General features: G+C 39.8%; 1 protein-coding gene across 1 annotated transcript in view; it reads right to left on the minus strand.

Moving 5' to 3' along the window:
• Positions 1 to 8,093: 8,093 nt before the first annotated feature.
• nsg2 (neuronal vesicle trafficking associated 2) overlaps positions 8,094 to 13,138 on the minus strand; it is a 30,385-nt gene continuing 25,340 nt past the window's right edge. Inside the window, exons 4-5 of the mRNA XM_031869147.1 lie at positions 11,190 to 11,300; positions 8,094 to 9,561 (exon numbers count right to left, since the gene is read on the minus strand). Coding sequence (XP_031725007.1) covers positions 9,364 to 9,561; positions 11,190 to 11,300 — 309 coding nt within the window. The 3' untranslated portion in view covers positions 8,094 to 9,363. The remainder of the gene's footprint in view (positions 9,562 to 11,189; positions 11,301 to 13,138) is intronic.

The following is a 13,138-nucleotide window of genomic DNA, read 5'->3' on the forward strand; positions in this document are numbered from 1 at the left end:
CGTCCAGCCAGTCACGTCAGCCTCGGGACTGTGAGACAGACAACAACAGTACATCGTGTGTGTTTTCTGTGTGTGTGTGAGACACAGGCAGCTAGACAGATAGGTTCCTTTGCTCAGTGTGTGTGTGTGTGTGTGTGTGTGTGTGTGTGGGTATGGGTGGTGTGCAAATCAAAGCATATCTGTATCCACTGCATGTTGCTGTGGCTGTCAGAGTAAGATCTTGATTCGATGCAGAAGACCTGTCATGCAGGGAGTATGAAATCAAATGGATAGGTCAAGAGAAAGAAAGAGAGAGAGAGACGGGATGCACTATCCGGTATATGTCGTGTGCCACATCTCATGTGACCGGCTGTGTGTGTGTGTGTTGTGTAGGCCTTTTCAGCTGAGTAAATTTATTTATTTAACAAATTAAGCAAGTGGACCATAAGAAGAAAAGAAAGTCCCTTGAAGCGGCTGTGATTAAATGCCACACATTGTCATATATATTTAGTAGCACTGACACAACAGCAGTGTTAGAAATGTCAGAGGTAGTAATGCTGTATTCAATTGCTGTTTTATATCTGGGACTTTCATTCAAATTCAATGTTTTCACAAATTGAAAAGCATTGTAATAGTCTGGTATTCCAAGTTTAGTAACTGTTTAGGCCTAGAATGTGGTGAAATGATTAAGTGCCGTTACTATACTCTATATTATTGTTTGGTAAATGCAGAATTTTCTCTTTTAGGTGTCAACATACTGATAGTAAGGTGCCGGGTTCATATTTTTGTCACAGTTCATTTCATCAGAACCTGCTGGGCTTTAATGAAATTGCTTTATTATTTTTAATACACAAAGAAATCATCTTGATTTTTTTTCTCCTGAATGTGAATAACAAACCATTTATATGTTAATTACATGCCAGATGCACATTTTGTCTTTATTCTCTGCACAAAGTGTCTTTATTTATTCTGAAAGAGCTGATCAACTGTTTTTAAGCATCACAATTAAGCAACAATGGATGTACAGATTGATCTTCACATTCTGTTTTACACATGATGAAAGTATACCAAAAGTACTTGTACAATGATACTGACACAAAACACATAAAATAACAACTGGAACACTTGAAGTCAGCGTTATATCTCCTTCATTTTGCCTAAATTCTCAAATATATATCATTTTTGGACATTAATTAAAATGATACGATTCATGCTAATTTGTGACTGTACATCTGCAGTATCCGGGCAGAAAATACTGCGGCAGTCGGTGGAATATTTTTAGCTTGGTTCATCCCATTCTGCACCTGTGGTATAGTCACTATGTCAAATCTCAGCGGTATATTCTGCAACCGCCGACTACAGGAGAATTCTGCGGTCTTCCCTCGGACTTGCTATCGCAGTGTACCTGTGCAAGTTACTTCAACTTGCCATTAATTTACCTTTAATCCCCTCCTTACAAAAATGACAACACTGCAATTCTTTTCTGGCAAGGGCTTTTATTTTAGAAAGAATTAAAATTGAAGGATTTTACCTGAATCATGACTTCCACCCTTGCTCTCGATTTGATTGCATCATTGTGGAACATGTTTTACAGTGTGTAGGGAAAAGTTTATCTGATCATAATTGCCGTAGCCTCGAGCCGCTAGCCTCAAGCAGAGATGAGGACTGGGCTGCAGCGGTCTGGTTTCTTTGTAATTCCACACTCCCAGATATTCTAACTTGTAGTCTTCAGCCCTAGCTGACTGTCAAAATACACTTGAGGCAATTCATCAGACTTCACACATCTCCCTCTGGAGCCACAAAAGGCTTTATTCAACTTTTTTTCACATATGTTGTCGCGCCCTCCATGACTTTGATGTTTAAAATGTGTGGAATTCCCCTCTAGGCCCTGCTGCATGCTTTTTGATTTATAGAACATAACCAAGCAACAACATGACCAGTCTTATAATTCCTATGGTTTCAAGACTTCTTCAGTACAGCATGATGTTCATTTAGTAAATGATGGTCCCATTTAGAGTAAAATAGATGATAAAGCAGGGTATGCTTGTGTTTGACAAGTCACTACCGTGGCGACCTGTCAATCTCAATCAGGACTGAGGTGTAGCGATGCGTATCATTCTCCTGCTCCACCCTCTCGTCCAAATATGGACACTTCTGGCTCCAAGAACGCAAAACGAGGACGGCCAAAATGCTGAGCTTAATGCTTAAAAATGGTCGTCCATAACCACTGGGTGATGTCATGGTGGCTACGTCCACTTCTTCTATACAGACTATGAACCGTTGCGTCGTTGATAATGTCGTCGCAGGCTTTGACAATAAAGAAGCATATGTGGAATGAAAAATATAATATATCCGGTTCTGTTGCATTCATTTTCACCCTTTTCAAAAAAAGCTTAGCATTGTAAGAGTGCCAAATAGGTGGAGTACTGTTTTAAGGACATTCAAATACCAGCATACATTAACAGTATATGAACATACAATTATCAACAAAGCTATGCACCTCTGCAGTATTTATTTGTTCATCCTCTCGGGAGAAAACAAACACTTTAGCTTCGTGTGCAGAGAAAACCGTTCCTCTTCAACAAGTGATAAGATTGCCCTCTCCTTCCTTCTTTTCTTTGACTAACAGTGGAGCGCCTTCTCACTCTGTAATTATCTTACTTCCTCTGTGCTTACTCTTTGTATTTCTATGACTCACCCAGCTCTCTTTTGCTCCACATGTTATATTTTCCAAATTCCTTCTGGCATTCTCTTCACATTGATTTCATGCCTGTTTTCTGCAGGAGAAATGAGAAGTGGAAAATGTGGTCGCCCCTGTTTCTAAAGCAGAGTACACAGTATGTATGTAGGAAAATAGTTTCTTTTTAAACAGACTAGTTGAATGCATACAGTTGTTATTGAAGTTCAGCAGCAAATCAGTAGGGAACAGATATCACAGATGTCTATTTCTTTCCGTCTCTCTTTTCAGGTTTTATTTGCAGCTGACTGTGTTATGAGACAGATATGATGACTGAAGTAATGAGTAATTATTACAGATGGAAGTGAAGGGAAAAGAGAATAATAGAGGACAGAGGATAGCTGAAGAAAGTTGTGAACATTAGCTCTACAATCTCATAGTTTTGTTGAGACCAACATATACGTATGCCTGCTTCGGTGTCATTACTACGATTTAATTAACCATATCCTGCGCATGTTGGCAGGTCCAGCCTCTGTAGAAGAAACATGAGTAATAAACAAACACACTTGTAGCCAGCAAGTGCACATGAAATGCACACAGGCTGGTATTTAACGTCATCTCTTCGTAGTTTAGTATTCCCTGCTCTCACAGAGCACAGTTTGCTGTCTGCAGCACACTGTGCCTTGGCATCCATTCTTAAATATGACATCTGACCAGGACATTGCCCCAGTTTCACTGGGACTGGCGAGCAGGGAGTGCTGTGGAGCAAAAGCAGCTCCCAGACTAAACAAAGATGAGCGTGTGGGTTTTGTGTTTGTGTGTGTGTGTGTGATTGCCTTTTTACTAGTGATCGAGAATGAATGTCCATGTCCAATGAGCATGTGTCTGCTTAGAGGCATGGCCTGCCACAACGTCTGCTTTCAGTGAGTGAGTGTGTGTCTGTGTATGTTTACGGATTAAAGGTACTTAAGAAAAACTAATTTGGCATGACAAATGTATTTGCAGACCTATGACCTAACGAGTCTTTAATGAAACAATAAAAACCTGACTCACTGTTGAGCCATATTTTCTGTTCATTGAATAACAAATACAACAGCCAGACAGATTATTATGCTCTGAAGCAGCTCTCTGAGAGAGAGGCACAACTTGCATTCCATAACCCAGACATTTGTTTCTAAATAATTGAACTGTGCTCAGTATTTTGAATATTATATGAACCAAACGCAGTGGGAGTGCCCCAGCAGCAGTAAGAGGTGGTGGACTTAACTGACATCCCCCTAAATGGGTGGGAGAAACTAGGCTGGAGCAAAGTACGGACACACGCGCTACATCTGTAGAGTGTCAGAGAGAGTTAGTCTGCCCATCACAGAGTGACCTTGACACTGAACCTTTTTCGGTATATATGCCTAAGTGTAATGTTCATGTCTTATTTAGAGTACATGTTTTTCGTCTGTTTCATGTCTCTTACATTAGACTCTAGCTATTGCTGGCTACCCTGAATACAAACATGATTGGTTCAGACAGCCTACTATACATTTCTCAAATTTGGGAACACACATCCACATTTTTGAGGTTGTATAGCAACACGACATCCCCACAAATATCAGATTAAAAGGACGATTTTCTCTCTCTAGCTGTTCAAATGCTAAAAACAACCTATGCTTCAGTTTTCCATTCCAGTGATCTCTCGTGGGCATGACATTCATTTCTGTTCTCTCTCAGAGGCAAAGGCGGCAGTAACGTGAAGTTATAGCGCTGAAAAGTCTCTTGGAAGCAGGCTGGGATGGAGGGTTGGGGTATACAAAGTGCCAGACTTTGACACAAAAGACGGCAGTTCATATCCTGTCTTCTAACAGTTAACTTTGGTCACAATGTGTCACACAGAACGTGGTTTTGAATCCTTGTTGTTCTGTAAGTGGCAATTTAGAGAATGGATTATTTTTCAGTCATATGAACACATGATGTGTTTTGCAGGGTCTTGCATGGCAAACAATCTATTTTTGTCATTCAAGTTTTTCCAGACAGAGAAATCAGATCCTGGTTTAATTTTTGTAAGAATATCCTTTGTTTTGAAGTGACTCACCAGTGTGTGTAATCGGTAGTGCATAAAGTCATGTATTTGTGATTCGGATGGAAGGTAATATATTTTTTCTGTTAATGGAAATTACTGTTTGATATTGTATTTTCATAGTTGTATAGTTTAAAACTGTAACAACAATGAAAAACTTAGGTTTGACTTCAGTATATTTTCCAAATTAATTATTATTTAATCTGATTTTTTGTATTGTAACTAAAACTCAATAGAAAACAGTGAACAGCAGACTGGAAGGTTACTTGTTTTTGCTCTTTTTCTTCTTTTTCTTCTTTTTGTAGCTTTCGAACGGCACTACTTTTATATTAAAACACATCAGACATCTCCACAAAGTAGAGCTGCATGAAAGACCCCAGGAGTGAAACATGCATTTGTCCTTTCAGCTCATATCAAATTATTTTTTATCATGTATGTACATTGACAGGAAAACTGAGCACAAAAGATGATAAATCAAACTGTAACACTGAATACAAAACTGTCAGCATTTGCCAGTGTGCAATGCTGTCTAGTGCAGCTTTGATGAAACTCCTGATGGCTTACCTGACGCCTCTCTTTCTCTTGTAAATCCCTCCGGGTCTGTTCCTCTCCACTGTTATTTTTCTCCTTCTCTTCCTTCTATTTTCCTCTTCTACACCTCCGAGAACCAACTGCTGGGAAGCAGCCTTTCTATGACAGCAGGGGAGATGGCTGAGGGGAGGGATGGAGGTGTAGAACACAAATTACACAGATGGCCACATGTGTGTATGTTTGAGTGCATGTGTATTTTAGTGTATGTGTGGGTGTATAAAAAAAGAAAGACAGGATGGAGGACGGGGAGTCAAAGGAAAGACACAAGGCTGCACTGTGTCTTGGGTCATTTAATTCAATTTTACATTTGGTTAATGTTTGCCAATATTTGTAGAGCACTATTAATAAGAACACATGTTTGAGAGTGAGACATTTTGAAATGTAATTTCATAATTATAATGAAATATACAAAAAATACAGCAATCATGTAGTGGTATAAATAACTGGGGAGACTAAAAAGCAGGAGTTAAAAGGAAATGTTAAAGGTGGATTATACAAGATTCAGAGCATTAAAACAAACACTTTAGCTTCGTGTGCAGAGAAAACCGTTCCTCATCAACAAGTGATAAGATTGCCCTCTCCTTCCTTCTTTTCTTTGACTAACAGTGGAGCGGCTTCTCACTCTGTAATTATCTTACTTCCCGCTGTGGTTACTCTTTGTATTTCTATGACTCACCCAGCTCTCTTTTGCTCCACATGTAATATTTTCCAAATTCCTTCTGGCATTCTCTTCCCATTGATTTCATGCCTGTTTTCTGCAGGAGAAATGAGAAGTGGAAAATGTGGTTGCCCCTCTTTTTGTATCACTTTTCTCATGGATGTAGCCAGGTAGCTATAGCTAGTTGTATGTATAAATAGGATGTCCCCAATCTTAATCCTGCCTTCATTTCTATGATTGTTCACTTGTTTCTCGAACCGGGGGAAATAACTGTTACTGAGCATGACACCAGACATCTTTGATTTGCTGGGCAAATCGGCAAACAGATATTAATTCATTCAAGATATGTACAATGACAGTAGCCGATACATTTTGTAGCCTTGGCATTGAGACTCGTTGTCACCAATTCAAAAAAACAAAACAGTGCTGCCCATCCTCATTAGCTGAGAGCCAAGGTGGATGAGAGATGGCAGCAAAGAGGTGTGTGTTGAAATAGAGATTGTGGAAGAAAGAAAGGGACAGACGGACTTGAATATGTTAAAAAGAAGACAAAATGTGAGCAAAAAGAAAAACGTACTTGAATAAGGACTAAAAGAGAGAGAGAGACTCCGAACATAAAATGGCAAAAAGGATTATGAGCCAAACAGAGAAGCAGCTTTTATTATCCTGTTGAGGATACAAACACAGTACCTCCAAACCATCAGGGATGTTTCAAGCCCATCAGATCTTTTCCTGTGTTGGGAGACAACAAGATGGACATATATGGCTGCTCATTTCCATGTCAGGCCTTATTTCCCTCAGTGCCAATCGAAACAGAGCCTTTCCTCTCTCCCTCTCCCTCTCCCTCTACTTTCCCCCAGCTCCTTCCTCCGACATCCCTCTCTACTTTGAGAAAACACCAATGACCTGTCTGCAACAATCAGTCCTTTCTCACATCAATATCTAATATCCTGCACTGGCAAGAATTTAGCATGAATTATACCACTGGAAGCCATTTGCTGTTATAATTAGAGAGCCAGCGAGAGGATTAAGCCACAGTTCATCCCATATCTGATTGCCAATTGTCCCTAGTAAGTAATCAGGGCCATAAGGTCTTCTAAATGAATGGTCTAATAAGCCTGGAGAGGATTGTACGCTTCCACAGTGTGAGGAGTAGAAATGGATCTCATATTAAGCAGTTCTGCTAAAATCAGTGAGCTTCAAAGATCCTACATATTATCGTCTCTTAGCGTTGACAATATGGAATGAGCAGTTGTAAGTGGGATCTTTCTTTCTATATCTTAAGATATACTATTAACTAATTTCTTAGTTTAGTCATAAACCTTGGTCTCTTTGTTTCCGACGTCGGTTGGCATTTGAAGGAAATCACCTGACCCCTAAATTCACAACATGTCAGTGTTGTGTTGGCGTTGTGTAAGCATTTGCAACCATCTGTCCAATTCTTATAGACTCTGAGTCAGTTCTGTTGTGTATCCATGTGGGAGTGAAGAAAACTGCAAACTTCAGGATCAAAACCCTGAACACGTAAGTATTACTGTTACATTATCTGTCTCATTCTGCTTAACATGGTGTGACTGTGCGCGTCTCCTCTTACTGATTGAATCATATGGTGCCAACTTCATTCATGGGAGATTCTGAACTTACTTATTGCTCTTAAAATTTCCTAGACAGCTCAAATGTTTTGTCTTTTTCTCCTTGCTGTGTTTTCTTCTCTCCTTTGCTGAAAGCTCTGTTGCATTCAGCGGATGTTTCACTCCTCCGTAGGGGAAAAACACAGACAGCTGACAGAATAATTAGAATACAAGCCTGTAATTAAAAAAAAGTCAGCTTTTCTTGTCACTCACTGAAGACACTGAAACATAGTCCTTATCTGCCATTAACAGTGTACACTATGTTGATGAATAATGTATCCCGTAGCCATTACAGATGCTCTGGAACGTCCTATACACGGACAGCAGACTACATATCTAATGTAGTATGAATTTGAGTAGGAGTATGAAGATCTGAATAATATAATGTGCTTCATGAAAAGCCCTCGCTGCACTGCCTCGGGGCTGCATTAGGCGTTGTGTGAGTGCTAAAGAGACAGTGGTAAGTGGGACTGATAGACACACACACAGTACAGGTCACAGCTTCTTTTATTTTGAATTCAAACCAAGAGAACAGGGACAAGGATGCACACTGATAAATTACACCAGGTATCGCTACATATCAACTAACGACATCACAATATCTCATAAAAGCGCTCTTGACAACAGATCCAACATTACATAATGAAAAATAACGGTACAGGAACAGAACTCGACTGCAGTTGAAGCCCATCAATAAACGTAGCAAATCTCAGCGGAAAATAACAGTGTGGGCAAGAGATGGTGATATGCACGGTGTTTCCTTTCCCATCTGCAACTGCAACATTGTGTTTAATGGAGCTACAACACTGAAGCAATATGTACGTAACTTGCATGAAAGAATTGTAGATCTGTAAAAACAGAAATAAAAACCTCCTAATAAAAGCTACTACAATGCATACACACACAAAAAAAACTAGCCTGAGCACACAGTTGTATGTACAGCTTGGGTCACTGGGAGATATCAGGATTTAAAATGTATAACACAGCACATTGACTTGTCACTGTATATGAGCTATCAAACAGCCATGATGGAAAAATGTATTCGATCAACTCAGGACGTGTTGTAGACGTGGACTGTGGCGTCAAACCTTCCTCAGACAGTGCAGCTAAAATGTTGTGTTTAAAAAATGTGTTACAGCAATACAAGACCATACTGACAGTTTTTGGGGTCGGAATATGAAGTGATCTGAGAAAAGGGCCCGTGAATGAAAATACATTAACTACAGTAACACACTTGGGAAAAAAAAAAAAACGACTTCAAACTTCAGAGAATCTCACTAAGAGAAAGTGTGAAATTCAGCATTGACTCGTGCCTTTGTACAAAGATAATCACATACAAATCATCCATACATTACAGTAAAAAATAAACATATCAAGACAGTCAATAAATAATAAATTAGAGGAAGGGATTAAAAACATAGTAACGAGAGAGCAGACTGTTTGTATGTGGGAGTGTGTATCAGCAGACGATGATAATCCCAAAATGGCAAAGGTACAATGGGAATGCGCCCGAATAAGGAAGTGAGCACATAAATGGGCAGTCTGGGGAAATCAGAATATGACCGAGCATGTGTGTTTTTATGCCTGCATGCATGTTTTCACTCTATACTGGCGTTATACTGTATTTGTATCTGTTGTGTGTCTCTTTTATCTATATCTACGAAAAATGTTCACCTACATGTTTGTGTGTGTGCGTCTCTATCTGCCTGTGTCTGTGTTTCTTCATGTCTGCATGTGTTTACAACACCCCTCGGCTAACTCAGTGGCCCTCGCCAGTGGGCGGTTTAGCGTCATGCTGCTGCCCCGCCGCCCCTCCGGGCAGCCAGGGGGTGACAGAGTGCGAGGTGGTCTGCTTGGCCATGCTGTAGTGGCTGATCACTGTGTAGAAACGGCCCCTCGAGTTAGCATCCTGGGCAGCGTAGTAGGCCTCCAGAGACGCTGGGATACACCTCTTGTGCTGCGAGGGAGAAAGAGAAAAATAAATATATATAACAGATGATGGGGGGGGGGGGGGTACTGAGCCTTTAATCTGTATTTTTATACATTCCTGTTTTTATTCGAGGGAAAAGGGAAGAAATACAAGAAGCCTTTTACATAACTGAATCTAATAGTATAGCTCTATGCAGGAACATTTGGAGGGGAGGGGACCCACAGGGCATAATACTGTAGTGCATGTGCATATTAGTGTATTTTGAGTCCATAGAGCATTATAATGTGCTTTAGTGTGGTCACACATTAATAACCTTTTTTGCAGTTGTGTAGTGTATGTGCCATACTGTGTGAGCGAGTGCAGGTTTTTCTATCTACCCTTTTGTACCCGGTGAACACACATGTGACACTGCTAATAATACCTTTGCAGACTGCAGGCAGAGCCCCTGCTGAGGCCTCTGGGCCTGAAACTAGATTTATTCCACCGTCAAAGACCCGATTTGTCCAGAGACACAGACAAGGTGACCTCTCACAAAGTACAAACTTGAGGAGAGGAGAGGCTGTCTCCATCACATGCAGCAAAACTTTAAAGATTCAACACTAATACTGTGTATATCTGGAAAGCATATTGTTGGATAAGAATGTCTGTATGAGCCATTTTCTTTTATGACCAAATCCATATAAATTGGGGGTTAGTAATCATAATGTAGACATTATTGTGAAATAGGCAGTAAGTCTAATTTGCATCGAATAGTCGACATGGCTAATGACATATGCGAGCAGCCTCAATAGAGTCTCTTTCTTTGGCTTCTGTGTCAGGGAACAAAAGCCTAAATTACACTTAATTATACTGGTCATAAAAAAATCACTGATATCACTGATTGATGATTGCCTTTCTTATGAGCCTGGTTCGCTTCCTCTAACATGACCTCAGAAATGAGTCAAAGTAGGGCGGGAGTTGAGGCGACTGGGCAATGTGCTCCCCTTTAATTCTTTATTTAGACAGGAAAGACTGTAGAGAGGGAGATGGTGAAGGGCAGATAGGACACTTAGGTATAGAGGATATATAACTATAGAATAGTTGATTGGTCAGTTACTTAAGAAATAAATTTGTGAAATGTGTTTATTAATTTTGTGAACATTGATACCACTCTCACATCTGTCCATTAAATGTAAAGACTGGAGAAGGAGACTGAATGTTAAACACTGGAAACAAGAAAGAAAAACAAGACTAAACAGATACAGGCTCTGTTAAAAAATAACAAAATCCTGCTAGAATCTCCAAAGTTCACGAATTAACTTTCTTTTCCGTGTGTTTCTCATGGTCTACAGTCCAATTTGCAACTTGACCAGATTGTTTCACAAGATTGTTTCGAGATTGCATTTCGGCCAATGCGTTCTGCCTCTTTTGCTCTCCACACGGACTGTTTACCTTCATTTAACCACAGCCTGCTCAAACTTTATTTGTCAATATTACTCGTCTACAAACGGAAACCACAATGCGTAGTTGCAGCTCCACTTTACTCATCCTGTGTAGGCTTACTTTCAACCCTGTGTACTTTCCAGCTGCCCTGTTAACCACCTGACTTTCTCTGAACTGTGAGTAGGTGTGTTGTAACGCTGTAAAATGAAATACTAGCCACTTATGGGTCTTACCTTGTAAATGAATCCATCTGGGCAGGCGTGGTCGTAGGTGAAGGCTTTATAAACCACCAGGAACACGATGCAGGCGAGGAAGGCCAGGGCCAGGATGATGAGAATCGTCACCTGGGGGGGAAGACAAACGCTGGTCATTGTGTGTGTGTGTGTGTGTGTATGCCAGAGCAATAGAGCAGGATTGAGAGTGTGTGTTTTATATATGTGAGGCAGGGTAGGGTTAGACAGTGAAAAAGATGGAATGTGTGCACTAGTGTGTGTGTGCACTTGTGTGTGTGTGTGTGTGTGTGTGTAGTCATAATAAATGGTACGGTAGGATGCTGCTGACTGAGGTGAATGGCTCCTCAAGGCAAGGTGTTCCTGTTGAGTTGCGTGATGGATGACTCAGGTTGTGAGAGGGTACCAAGACCTATGCCTCATAGTATAATAGACTCTTCGCACAACACATTTATCATAATAGGAAAAGCACCGGTGCTACTAATAACATGAACAATGGCTCTGTTCTTTTCAAGTGTCCCAGTAAGCCATGACAGCGAGTCAGTGACCCAGCATGCACAATACCACGACCCTGAAACTGAAGCAGATAAATGTAATTCAGCTGTCTTTAAGTCCGTCGTTTAGACCTGTGCTTTTCCTACTCTCACATGTTAAAAAGAACGTCTTCAGTGAAAAAGTCCTATTGCAAATATGATCTTCTCATTAGGTTTCTTAAATAAATAATGTTTAATTAATATGCTTAAAAGGTTTTCAGACGTTCCCTCCTTATTCGATTACAAATGTTCTGCAAAAGTAAAAGAGCACTAAAGCTACAACAGACTTGTCTCGGCTTACGTAAAATCTTCTTGTAATCCTAAAAGATATCACCTCCTGTCATGCAGAAGGGGAAATTTAGTCATGTGATGTGAGCTTAATATAAAGGACTTCATTATGACAAGCTGTGTCTCCATAAAGACTTACTGAAGTAGGACTGGGCCATAATCAAGTCTGTATCAGGTCTCAGTGGACTAACATCATGACATTACATTCATTTGGCTTTTATCTATAGTTTTTGCATATATACAGTACATACTGTATATATAGAGCATTTGGACATGCTAACTGATTTTATGTTTTACGACTGTTTTATGTCTATATTTATTATTTCAAGCACATTTTTAATAAAAACTACAAAAGTTATTGCTTTTAATGTGAGGGTTTTGTCTCGTGAAATGCATGACAATGCCATAGCATTGAACATCGATTTGATTGTTTGATCTTAATTTGCATAAATATTTCCCATATTATTATGTACAGTATATAAATGTTAAATTCAGCCCAGCCGGTAATGACAATCCATATGGACTCTGGTGTTGATTATCGTGAGAGTGTAACTGCAATGGAGTTCAGTTGTTGTGTATGTTATTTTTGATTCAGCCTCATGAATCAATCAGTTGTGCCAGTGCACTCAAGTCAACGAGAGAAATCAATTAGCTTCCAGCTGTTTTCTGCGAGAAGCAGAAGAACGAAAGAAACAAAAGCTCTTCCTTTTCTTCTTGTAAATAGGAAGGTGGCAAACTGTTTTGTGGATTGCATTTTTTTGAGATCGCAAGCAGCTTTGAGGCCTTCAAGTGTGCAAATTAAGCCTTTCAATGTCTGGCATGAAGGAAACATATTAGTAAGAAAAAAAGCCGGAAACAAACCAAAATGTTCAGGTCAGTTTTCACAACAAGGAACTATGAAATGTTATCAGCAATCCAAATACATCTGCAGTGTGAACAATGCTTAATAGCAGCCAAAAAGCACAGCTAATCTAAAATGATGGAATAACACATTTATTTCTGTGCCCTGTCTCAAATACCTCTGTGTAATTTGAGGTGTAAAATATTCATTTCCCTGGCAGGCTACATAATGGTGTAGATTAACATATAAAAGGATTTATTTCCTCCTACTTTCTACTTGACATCCTGATT

The sequence above is a fragment of the Anarrhichthys ocellatus genome, unplaced genomic scaffold, assembly GCF_004355925.1.
Source record: "Anarrhichthys ocellatus isolate YVR2014 unplaced genomic scaffold, GSC_Weel_1.0 scaffold46, whole genome shotgun sequence".
Classification (NCBI taxonomy): domain Eukaryota; kingdom Metazoa; phylum Chordata; class Actinopteri; order Perciformes; family Anarhichadidae; genus Anarrhichthys; species Anarrhichthys ocellatus.